General features: G+C 39.1%; 2 protein-coding genes across 2 annotated transcripts in view; one reads left to right on the forward strand and one right to left on the reverse strand.

Moving 5' to 3' along the window:
• Window positions 1–733: 733 nt before the first annotated feature.
• LOC130077509 (prostate stem cell antigen-like) lies at window positions 734–3,832 on the forward strand. The gene is made up of 3 exons (XM_056242766.1): window positions 734–1,010; window positions 1,948–2,064; window positions 3,435–3,832. Exons 1-3 carry the CDS (start codon window positions 962–964, stop codon window positions 3,650–3,652), a joined length of 384 nt encoding a protein of 127 aa, XP_056098741.1. The 5' UTR covers window positions 734–961; the 3' UTR covers window positions 3,653–3,832.
• Window positions 3,833–6,041: 2,209 nt separating this feature from the next.
• The window catches only part of cep192 (centrosomal protein 192), a 45,379-nt gene continuing 38,749 nt past the window's right edge, over window positions 6,042–12,671 (reverse strand). The window contains exons 36-48 of the mRNA XM_056242781.1: window positions 12,437–12,546; window positions 12,176–12,338; window positions 11,916–12,085; window positions 11,637–11,760; window positions 11,379–11,484; window positions 10,288–10,495; window positions 8,513–8,589; window positions 8,323–8,418; window positions 8,110–8,229; window positions 7,804–7,913; window positions 7,507–7,636; window positions 7,179–7,237; window positions 6,042–6,714 (exon numbers count right to left, since the gene is read on the reverse strand). Of these exons, the coding sequence (XP_056098756.1) occupies window positions 6,582–6,714; window positions 7,179–7,237; window positions 7,507–7,636; window positions 7,804–7,913; window positions 8,110–8,229; window positions 8,323–8,418; window positions 8,513–8,589; window positions 10,288–10,495; window positions 11,379–11,484; window positions 11,637–11,760; window positions 11,916–12,085; window positions 12,176–12,338; window positions 12,437–12,546 (1,606 nt within the window). The 3' untranslated portion in view covers window positions 6,042–6,581. The remainder of the gene's footprint in view (window positions 6,715–7,178; window positions 7,238–7,506; window positions 7,637–7,803; window positions 7,914–8,109; window positions 8,230–8,322; window positions 8,419–8,512; window positions 8,590–10,287; window positions 10,496–11,378; window positions 11,485–11,636; window positions 11,761–11,915; window positions 12,086–12,175; window positions 12,339–12,436; window positions 12,547–12,671) is intronic.

Genomic DNA, 12,671 nt, shown 5'->3' on the forward strand with positions numbered 1-12,671 from the left:
TTTTAAAGGTCCAAAATAACACTCTCTAGTTGGTTTGAACAGAAATGTACATTCTACAGATTTTGAAACACATTGAGTTAGCTGCTTTGCAGTTTTTGTTTGTTTTGCATTTGAACCATAATTGCATACACAGAAGAACCTTTTTGACATGCTGTGCACTTCAACAGGAAATGAATCTGTTAAAAAAAGGTACTGACTTTTTCATTTTCTGAAATAGCAAGCTTCAGTACAGTATTTATTGCAAATGTTTAAAGAGTATCAGTCTGTCATGTGCATTATTTGGTCTTGTTTATTATTAAAAGTATCATTTTACATGAAAAAAGTCTATACATCTGTTTGACTATATCTAGGTTTCATCTGACTTTTAAAGAATGTTTTATTAAAGTTTGACAACAGAATTATTTTCTTCTGGGTTTTTCATCTTGTTGCCTTTACAAAAAAAGGAGATGATTTTATCTGTGTTGTGATAGTTTCAACCATTAGTGGAAGCAGTCCGACCTGTTTAGTCTGGACTCAGAAGGGAGGAAACATAACAGGGATATTTAAATAATAAACAAACCACTATTTACAGACTCGAGCTAGACTGTAAATGTGCCCTCATAATTATGATTGAATAAAAGTGCTACTGAATTTTTCACTAAAGTCAGTCTAGATTAGTCTATACGTCTCAGTCGTAAAGCCAAGAAGGATATGACATCATCCGTGACAAAGCTACATACAAAATGCTCTGTTTGTAAAATTCAAATAACAGTTGTCATGTAAGAATGCACAATGTGACACAAGGCCAGAAGAATGAGGGAATGCCAGCTGTGCTGGTGTGTGGCTTCTTTCACTTGTTCTTTCTAAAGGACAAGTGAAAGAATGTCTGCATGGGTGGATCTTTGAGGAGACAGTGAGTTTCAGTCAGAAGCAGAAACACCCAGTGAACTTCTCCCACACATGCAGTCAGTGTTTCAGCAACATGGAGACTGTTTCTAGTCTGCTCTTTTTACTTCTAACTGTACACTCAGGTATGGCTTCTCATTCACTTGCTTGAATTGCATTTTGGATTGTCAATCTGCTTTCATGGTTAATGTTTTGTTCTGTTAATATCTGTCTAATTTTGTGGTTGAATGAAAATCCATGTGCTATTTCTAAACAGTGCTAAGAATTAATGTATGGTTAAAAAAAAGGATTGATATTAATATTATATACCGCTCAAAAGTTTGGAGTCTGTAGAATTTTTAATGTTGTTTTTAAAGGAATGTTATATGTTCACTAAAAGCTGCATTTAATTGATTAAAAATACAGTAAAAACAGTATTGTGTACAGTATTACTATATTAATAATTTTATTACAACAGTAATAATGTTATAACTGTTTTCTATTTTAATATATTTTAAAGTTTTATTTATTCCTGTGATGGCAAAGCTGGATTTTCAGCATCATTAATCCAGTCTTCAGTGTCACATGATCCTTCAGAAATCATTATAAAATGGAAACTGTGGAAACTATATTTTTTTCAGGATTTTTTTAGTAATAGAATGTTCAAAAGAACAGTTTTTTTTATCGTCCTTGCTGAATGAAAGTATTAATCTCTTTCAAAAAAAAAAAAAAAAAAAGTGAAACAAATCAAAACAAAGTGACCCCAAACTTTTAAACGGTACAATATATTCTCCTGGGTTATGGCCTACTTTCTAAACTGGGGTTCTAACCCTTTCCATGATTATGTAAGTGACTGTTAATATTTTGCCTGCCTAACCTGTAATGTGTATTGTGTAAACAACATTTTCCAGCACTAACAGTTTGAAAGGTGGTTGAAATAGTTGAAATAGTGTTCTCTATTGTGAATTTCAACTGTTAGATTAGATTGCATAATAAAAATGACAATTCAATTCAATATTGATAACATAAATTCATGTATTTCTTTAAGAGCAGCCTTTTTTTGTGTGTGTTGCTCTTTTGCAGTAAGTGCGCTTAAGTGTTACGTGTGTGGCTCCGTAACATCAAATCAAGAATGTAACAAAAACTTTCAGGACTGCCAGGCTCCTCTGGACACCTGCATGACCACTGTAGGCACACTAGGTGAGCACATGCCCTCGACATTACAGCAGATCACTGTGGGGAGGATTATCAATGTACACGCAAAACTCAAAGGGAAAACTTCTCCGTTTTAAGCATCGTTGTCATGTAAACGTACCCTAGAAGTCCATGAAAATGAAACCAAGATCAGACACTCACAAAACATGTTGCCAAACTTCTACTTCCCGACTAAGGTCTGTAATCATCAGGGTTGTATGGCTCATATTATGACTTAAAGGAGCTCACTTGAGGAGGCCCAAACATGAGCAAAAATATGCAATTTGTTGCAGTTGCTAACAAAAACAGTAAGATGAAATTCTGATAGCTTGTAATGTAGCCTAAATCGATATCTTTATAACAATAGCCTATAGCACTTGCATAAAATAACCTACATTTAATAATCCGTTGTCACTCTATCCACCTTTTCCCCTGCCGAGCCTACTGTGAGAAGAGAAACGACAAGAAGGAAAACAAAACATTTACCGCCACGTCAAAGAGATATGAAGCAAACAGGAAGAGGCACTTCCGATCTGGGGAACATCAACCCAAAAACACTGAAACCAATCGTTCTCTTACGAGAGGTTCTCTCGTATTGCGTAAGCTAGCTTCAGATCGGAAGTGCCTCTTCCTGTTTGCTTCATATCTCTTTGACGTGGCGGTAAATGTTTTGTTTTCCTTCTTGTCGTTTCTCTTCTCACAGTAGGCTCGGCAGGGGAAAAGGTGGATAGAGTGATAACGGATTATTAAATGTAGGTTATTTTATGCAAGTGCTATAGGCTATTGTTATAAAGATATCGATTTAGGCTACATTACAAGCTATCAGAATTTCGGGAAAGATTCATCTTTTCTGAGAAATTGAAGCCAATAAAATTATCCTATAATACGGTTTATTGCTGTAAAATTATATAAGATTAAAAGTCTGTAAAACCTAAAATGTTGCTACCGTATTTTTTACAGGAAAACTCTGGTAACCACAGCTGCCAGGTTTTCCCCGTAAATTTAACAGATTTTTTTTTTTTTTTTTTTTACAGTAGGCTACTGTGCATTTGTGGTCTGCTCTTCCGATTTAATTTACAATATCCCATGAATAAGTTATTGTTATTGTTTACTTTATAAAAATCATTAAAGATTTCATAGTATCATGACCTGAAGTTTTAGAATTAGGCTATACTAAGAGGCCTTTTACTTGCTAAAAAACAAACAAAAAAAATTGCATAAATGAGCTTCCAAAACATTGAGGCAAGAACAGATTTCAAGAGGTCAGAAGTTCTGATACACAAAAAGCTGGATGCTTTTTTTTTAGTCATAAAAAAAACCAAACTATTCAACACGGTAGAGGGCAAACTTGATAAACTTTGTATTTGTCTTTTTAGGAAGTGTTACTGCCATTGTGAAGACATGCTCCTATTCAAAAATCTGCACAAGTGCTGCTGCATCTGCCTCTGTGGACAGTAATGGAGATGGAGTGCAGGTGACATGCTGTAACAGTTACCTGTGTAACTACAGTGGAGCCGCCAGCGTTACACTGCACAGGTGGCTGATGGTCCTACCTCTGATCCTCATCACTCTCCTCTTCAGACAGAACACTTGAAATGTGAAACACTCAGGGTATTGATGGATTAAATCCCATCATGGACTAAAACGGTCTTCATACTGAAAATCCAACCTTGTAACTACTGAACTGAGCTATCTAGAAAATGTCAATTCCCCTGCTTCATTAGCCTACTTGTTAGGTAAGGCCTTTTTGTTGAAAATAAGGATGCCAGTTCATTAACCTATCATGTATTCCAGACAGCTGATCATATTTAAGTAATTGTTTATGAAAACGTATGAAGGATTTTAAAGTTGGCAGGCCTGTGTATAATGAAATGTTAACATAATTCAGGCCCTAGATTTATGGATATAGGGGTTTCAAACCCTTTTTGCTCAAATGAAAAACTGCGGTTCTAATAAATAAAATTATACAATATTCTAATTGTTTTATATTAATTAATAGTAACAAATTAACCTTCAATAGTTACTTTTAAATGTTAATGATACACTATGGAACTGTAAATAAAACTCAATGCATTTTGCGAATAACTTTGTTTTGTTGTCCTACTGCTCATAAAATGTTCGAGTAGCCTAATGGGTGTGACGAAAGTTTGATTCGTGCAGAAGGATAGGGCGTGGAGAGAACATTATTAATTGGTCTTGAAAGCGGTCTGTCAGGGTGTAGGGCAGTGTTAGGGTTAGTTTGTTTTGTAGAAATTCACCTCTCGGCACACCCATTACTCCAACCTGCAGCTATCCGTGTCTCAGTTTAGATGGATGATCTCAAACTGACTAGCTGAAGACGCAACAGAAATTATAAAATGACCCTAGATAATCCTTTACAATGAACTCTGTTAGAGCTACTATGGCAATTTACCTGTTCAATACAATACCTTACTCACTGGTTGAGTAATAAAAAGGTAGCCTGGTAATACCAGACTCTGCTACTTCACTTTGCTTCGTACACAGAGTCTGGGATAGCATAATAGAGAAGTGTTTTCTCTCTCGCTAGGGGGCGCGTACTGAAGTTTAAATCATTGGTTACCCGTAAGCCAATCAGATAAGTTTGTTTATGACGTATGTTATGCGCCGACACAGCCATCGAACCACAGACATCATGCATCGAACTTCCACTGTAAACACTTGATGATGCGAGCGACATGGCTGTAAACGACTTTTGTGATCTGTGAGTGATGTAATAGAATGACTGCTGCGCTTGACAGGGCACAAACGAGCAGAGAGAGAGAGAGAGAGAGAGAGAGAGAGAGAGAGAGAGGAGAGAGAGAGAGAGGAGAGAGAGAGAGAGAGAGAGAGAGAGAGAGAGAGAGATGAGAGAGAGAGAGAGAGAGAGAGAGAGAGATGAGAGAGAGAGAGAGAGAGAGAGAGAGAGAGGAGATAGATAGAGAGATAGAGAGATAGATAGATAGATAGATAGATAGATAGATAGATAGATAGATAGATAGAGAGAGAGAGAGAGAGAGAGCCGCCGCGCGCGCGCACTCCCACGTCTACAAACAACACGAGCGCTGTCTTGCTCTCTCTCCATACTCGCGCATATTCATAAAAATCAATCGACAAGATAGTAAGAGGTCGGAAGACCGCGGTTTCACGTGGAGCATTTGGAGATTTTTAGAGATTATAGACTCTAGGAACAACATCTCAATGAACAACATCTCAACTATAAAGGCCTGTCTCATATAAGTTAGACGCCTATCTCAAGTACAAGCCGGTGCAGTTCGACGATTTGGGCAAATAAAAGCCCGGGCTATTATTTGAAGTTTTACGGTATTTAAGACCTGGAAAAGAAAAGAGACACTGACCTGTCAAAAGGCTCCCCAGTTTCTCGCTGACGATCGGTAATAGTTGATAAATTAGACTTTTCCCAAAGGGAGTAGGGCCACAACATCACCTCCATTCAAAATGTTTAATACACACTCTTCGTGTTCGGGCTTCAGTTTGCTAATGCCGGGAATATTCTCCACAACAGAGCGAATTGCATCCGCGTCTCCATATCAGCGGTCGTTTTCGATTTCCCTGACCTAATCTTAAACACGGCGCTTACCGACTACGTCACGCTTTCAGCCCACCCTCTGTTCGTTGATTGGCCAGGCTGTTTTCAGGCCGGTGGAAAACAGAAAGATAGGCTGCTATCTCAGACTGACTACAGGAGCGAAATGAAATTAGCGGAAGTAGGAAGTCTGACGTAGTCCAGGCTAATAAAAAGGTCGCTTTTTACAACATTTCGAATCCCTTTTTTGGATCAGGGCAAGTCAAAAACCCGTTTTGGAAGAATCAGTGATGTACTGACTCATTTAAATGTTAATTTTGAAGAAAAAAAGCTGTAGAGTGCCTAACCCTAAACACAACCTTTTCATTATGAAGCAAAAAAAATAATTAAATAGTAAAAAGGTAGGATACACATTAGTGGAAGACAATTCACCAATAAATAAAATTATTTTTTTATTCATCAAGAACTGATTTAAAATAAATACCTACGACAGACAAAAAGAAAACAAAAAAACAACGATTTTTGTGCTGAACAGAGCATTATGCAATCTTCAACTAATGGTGATTCAAATCTCTCCTTTAAAATATTTGTCCAGCCTCATTATGTGTTAACACTTCTATCTACAGGTGAGCTCATGTTAACAGTTACACAAAATTAAACAAATCCTAACAACAAGGTAGAAAACTGATACAGACGTTACATCAGTGATACGAAGGTGATAAACTGTGGCAAATGCATACAAATGATGACAAAAGTTGAGTAGTGATGCTGGATATATAATATCCATATTGCATGGTGCTTAATTCCAAAGAAAGTATAAGATAGTTGACAACTAGAAAAACTAAGGGTGGGGGAAAACACAAAGCTTGACATTCTTTTGCAAAGCATTTAGAAGAAAAAGGTTCAAGTATTTCTCTTCATTATTAGCTTCACCTTGCAGTGGCCTCTGCTGGCGGTGAGCGGTATGTTGAGCAGGTCTTTATGGAAAGGCTTCTCCATTGAGCTCTATGGCCAGTTTAGCGTCTGTGCCCGTCTGTACGAGTAGCGTGCCGAAAAACTGGCCCGCAGCGGCCGGCACGAACTGCACAGGGAGGTTGATGTAGTGTTGTGATCTAGAAAGCCACATGGAAAAAATGTTCAAATGCTTGAAAACATGCAGGTATAATAGCACACATAACTAGCTTGTGATGTTACTGAGAAACCCCCCCCCCCCCCCCCCCCAAAACTAAATGTTGAACATGAATTCCACATTAATAAAAAAAAAAACACACATTTAGTACACAATCACATGCATACAGTGCTACAAACTCAAATTAAAAATGATTTATTTAACACCACACACATTTAGTACACATACATAAATCACATGCATACAGTGCTACAAAGAAAATAATAAAAAACTCTAGCCGACCTGTGGCAGAGCTCAGAATCAGAGCCTTCACATCAGGCATTGGCAGCAGGAAGTGACATTGAATGCTTCAATATAATCTCTACTTGCTATCATTTCTTAAATTGACTTGAGCAAACAGTAAGACTTAATACTACTAGAGAATAAGCGAGAGGAAATGTAACTCACCTTAGAGAATAATCTGAATGCTTGATGTGGAAAGGCTCTTTAGGACTTATGAATTTTAGCTGCAAGTTAATTAGAAAAGCTCAAAATAAGTCTCATGCCAGACATTTAGGAGCAGCAATAATAACACTGCACACATCAACATGCAATATGACTGAAGTTGTTAGGACTTGAATGTATTTTATATGTAAATAATTGCTCTGTGAATTCTTAAATGTATTTTTCCTCATAGAAACAGAACTTAAAACAACTGTGAGGTGTCTGTATTGATTAGTTATTGGCGCTTTAATGACCTTCAAAAGAAGTATCATGACATTCCTAGTGTTCTCACCTCATGTGTGTCGAAAGAGTTATTTCTGAAGTTAACCTTCAGCGTGCTGGTGACGCCCACACGTGTGGCAGGAAATGTGTACAGACTTTGGGGTGCATACACTCCCCTCTTTTGGGTCTCAGTTGAAGATCTGAATGAATTAAAGAAACAGCAAAATATGCCCTATGAAATGTTTGAGGAGAAAGATTAATCTTTCTCTATAGATCAGATTTAGATTAGCTGCAGATTGTAGAGTTGAGTTCTGCATGTTAATAAGACAGACGCTCGGTAGTACTTCAGTGTGAAAAAGACTCTTACCCGGTCTTTGAGCCTGCAGACTCCAGTCTCTTCCTGTTCTTCACAATGGCTTCCGTTTTCACCAACGAGCAATTTTCTTTAACACTCGCTCCTTCTCCTGCTCTTATGCCCTGCACACACAAATTAATACACTCAAAAACTGTGAAAGACTGCCATTCCCAATTAGATTACCGCACATGTATTACTTATTGATTCTCTCTGATTAATGCATGACTGAAACAACTCTTTCAGCTAACAATGGGAGTTGCATTAGGTTAGTATGGTTATAAAAGAGAAACTACAGAACACTGGATTCAAGAGACTTACAGAGCCGCACAGCTGGAAGCGAACGCGGCTCTTGTGCTGAGGTTTGGCTGCGGGGTGGCATTCCAAATCCCAAAACTGGGCATAATCTCCTCGGTCACGTGGGAGGAAAGTGATTGGAACCTTTTAACAAAACACCACCAAAAAAGGGTTAAATCAGATTAAATTGCATTAGAGCTGTTAGAGACAAGATGATGTTTTGACACACAGCCCTACCTTCATCCTCTCTTGAATCCCCAGGGTCCCAGATACCTTCTCACACCTGAAGGCAGAGTATGTGGCACGGTAAACATCTCCACTGCTATCAACACCCTGAACCAAGAGACAACAGCAAAGTCGAAATCAATAAATCCCTCAGGAATGAAAGGTTTCAAAATTCTTACACAAGTGCCAACAAATCACACACCTTCACATATGGAGGTGCAAATGACGAGAGGTACCACCTCACCTCCTCTCCATGATTCTCCACCTCCAGGGAACATTCTGTACAAAGGAAAGCAGCTTTCCTTACACACTTTTAAAGTAACAACAGGTAGTTTTTTGCTCTCGGGCTCCCCCTACAGTTGGGAAACAGTATTGTCCTCTACTACTGTCGTAAACTCTGTCATCCTACATGCACGTGCAATTGTTGACAACCAGGATAGCCCTGAACACTGTAGGAGGAGGTCACATGCAGGTGTTCTGCTTGCGTCGCGTGTGAAATGTCTTCATCCCAGGTACAGTGGCATATATTTCAGCATGTCATATGAATATAATTTCATGGGTTTTATTTTTTTTCTAACGATAAATGATCGCGATGCTCACGTTTACAAGCCAGCGTCATTATAGTAGCCTAGTCTATTGGTTACCGTTTTACTGGATCTATATGATACTTCAATGCAATGTTTGAGTGGTTGATAACCATATATCGTCAATATTATAATATCAAGCTACCATAAATGAATCTGCAAATTTTACAAATCGATTTGCATTATAGCTTGAGGCAAGACAAATAAACAAATATCACAGACATGTTAGGTATCCTAAAATATGATTTTATTAATAATCTTCCTCCTTTCTTTGTACATGTTGAGTAGACTACACTTTTTAGGTCAAACATTTGCTATTTGCATTTCATCGATTGCAAAGTTCAAATCAGAACGAGAATACTAGCGATAGCTAACCATCAAAAACTAGAATATCGTTTACTAGCTACCAGATTGATAATTCGCTACTACTCTAGCGAATTAGAGAGGTTAGAGAGAGGCATTCTTTTTTCGATGGGGGGTTCGATGCTCCCTGCACACGCAAGGTCTCTCGCTCGCTTTCTCTCTCTGCCGTCCGCGCGCGTTGGAGCACAGTCTCTGTCTCGCGTGCGCGCTCGCTCTAGATTCCGGGAGATTTGAACTAATTTGCGGTATAACTTGTCGATCACGAGTGGCTCAACAGGTAGAGATCTATAGATAAACTCATCTTTCAGGGATTTGACCGACCGGGTTGACAATTTAGCGTGAGAAACCGGGGGTGTGGCGTACGTGTGAGCGTGTGAAACCAATCAAATGCGGGTGTCTCACGGCCAATGCGTGAGAGTTGGCAGCTCTGCAATGTTGATCCTCGTTCTGCCTTTAACGCGATCACTTTCTCTTTTTCTCTTTTTGCTTTGCTCCGATAAAACCTTTGCTTTCTTGTTTTTCTGTGCTGCTTCGGCCATGACTATAACATTTGGCTCGCAAGTCCGATTTTAAGGAAGTGGGGGTGGTGGTGGAAGTGACGTATATGCCGTAAAGCAGTCGAATTTTGTAGTTCTCTTTGTTCGCCGGTTACTACCCGAAACCCGAAGTTTAAAAGTACGATTAAAAACGCTACAGACCCCGTCAGGCTATGGCAGACGTGTCATTCAACCTATTGTAAGTCGATGTACCATCACAAGAGACTTGGAAATATATTATGAAGGCTGAAAAGTTACCTGTTGTTACTTTAATAGGCCAAGATTTCAGACTTATATTGAAAGATCTAATCTTCAAACTGATCAAAATCCTGTAACTGGACAAATAATGACAGGTGATTTTTGAGAAAGTGAATGTACAGAGACATAGCGGACATAAAACGGGACAACTGGGCCTTTTATATTGAAGACAAAATTACAATACGCAATTTTAATTCTGATAATGATAAAGTTCAGACGGCAGGTTCTAAAGTTACCTGATGACTCTCCAGAGGCAGTGGGTGAGAAGACCAGGGTTCGGTTCTTGATCTCCACCTGAGGTTGGGCGCTGCTGCTCGGAGGCTTCTGTCCTAGTACGGGAGGGGTCTCAGCCTGAGGGGGTAGTGGGCATAAAGAGCGGTCCGTGGCACAGCTAGTGGAAGAGACATCCATGGCCAGATCCTGTCGGATTTGGACTTTAATGGACTTCAAAGAAAGAGACATAAGAATAGACGTTACGGAGAGAGCAACACCATGATGTTTTATTTGCACCCGCAGTAACATACATCCGCATTTTGTACAGAAGAATTTATATAAGTGATTTTTTATTTTTTTTTAAATGCACATTTGTGTTATTAAACTCACTGGAATGCTTTGCTCCATATGCTTGTGCAACTGTTCACACCGTCAGTTCAAATCTGATTATTTATCTCTGATTGGAATCTGATCTAAAGGATTGACTGTCCACATTGTGTATCGTAACGGTTTAGATCTGATTTGTTTCCCCCGTGGTGCTGTTTTGTTTCAGGAATCTCTGCATTGGCTTCTATGGCGAAGAAATTTCATTGGTATGCCAATGGCAGATTAGCATTAGCAACATGGAGAGGTTTGCAATGCATATGGGGTCTTACAGGATGTCAATGGCAAGCCGCGATGCTGGACTACTACATTTTATATGAAGCAGCGGCAGAAACAGGTGAGGCTGGCAAACGTAACTGCTGCCATCTCCGCTTGTCTCAAAAGAGGTGTGTAGGCCAAGCCGACTAGCAGTAAACTGAAATGTTCTGCTCGATCTGCACTTTGCAACAACCTTGTTTCTGCAACAATTTCAGCATGTTTCCTACAACGTCTGAAATGTTTACATTTTACGTGGCATAAGAAAGTGACAGGCAGAATAGCTACAAACAAATCTGATCAGAGCAGTCAGACTGAAACGGAAAACCAGAAATATGAATTCAAGAACATTACTTTAAAATTATTTTCTGTGGTAAATCAACAGCATGTCACACTTGTTGATATATAAACTAGAGACAATCTTTGAAAACATGTACATTCCTAACATTTTTTTTTTTTTGAGTGAAACTAGTACCTTCTGTTGATTATCACATTGTACATAGATCTGTCCACTCCAGGGCAGCATTGAGGATTTGGTTGCCAGAGAGGGATTGGGACTGATGAGGATTTGCAAGTGGCTCCTGAAAAAGAAAAAAAAGGCTATAGATTAAAATTTATTGAAATGCCAAATATTTATATCAGCTATGTGCTTTAAATGAAATATGAGAGCAAAATGTTAAGGTGACTGCATTTCATTGATTTTCCCGGTGTTGTTTATATGCAAGTCTCGTACTGAGGTTCAATGACTCCGTGCTGTGGGGTGATGGTAAGGCAGTGGGCAGGCCAGGACAGCTCAAAGCTCAGCTCTCTGTTTGAGCGGTTCAGTATTTGCACATGCCTGGTGTCAGCTGCACTGTCTGCAAATAAACCAACAGAAAACAACATTTGAAGGGGAAAGCATTCGATCCCACTATGCTAAGTGCATTTGCTTCAAACAAATACTAATGTTCTAACACTTAAACCACTTGAGGTCATTTTCAATATCACATTCCTAAACTCAAATGAGTCTTACTGATAGTGGGTGCAGTGAGAACCAGCTGTTCAGGCTTGATGCTCCAGGTGTTCTCCAGGTTCAGCTCGGTTTGTTTCAGCACAGGTCCTGATGGGCTTAATGGAGGACCTTTGACTGGCAGCACGTCCAGAGAAACATTACTGATGTAACGGCCTGATGAACCCAAACCGCTGCGTGGAGAACTACACATTAACTTCATAAGCACCGTAAAGTCTGAAAGCATTCGTGTGTTCACTATGTTATTCATTGAGGATGATTACCTGTCCGATTCGGAAGCCTGCCGTTGTGAAGGTCTGATGGACTCCATATGGTCGCTCTCTCCAGAGTCTGACATTTCCACAGTGCCAAACAGTGACAGCATCACTTTGCTCATGTTGCCATAGAAAATTTGAGCTTCATTTGGCCTCTGAGGCAAATCATAGGCTGAAAATGAACCAATCATAAAGCCAATAAATAAATACATAAATAATTCACAACCAGGGTCAGTTGAGTAAAAGAGATGCAATTTGAGCCAATCTTACCCTCCTGAACCTGCTCCTCCCCGAGGAACATTTCATCAAAGGGGATACTCTTCAATAAGCTGTTCTCAGACAGTACTTTATTCCCTGCTTCTGGTTTGATTTGTAGTAACCTTGAAAACAGATTAAAATACAAAATTATAAAACATGATTTACCATCACACGTCTAAAAATCCTCTCACATGAATTCGATATTTAATAAGGACATCAAGGAGGTAATGTCCTCAGCAGGTAAGTG

This window comes from Rhinichthys klamathensis, unplaced genomic scaffold (genome assembly GCF_029890125.1).
Source record: "Rhinichthys klamathensis goyatoka isolate OS25496 unplaced genomic scaffold, OSU_Roscu_1.1 h1tg000023l_1, whole genome shotgun sequence".
Classification (NCBI taxonomy): domain Eukaryota; kingdom Metazoa; phylum Chordata; class Actinopteri; order Cypriniformes; family Leuciscidae; genus Rhinichthys; species Rhinichthys klamathensis.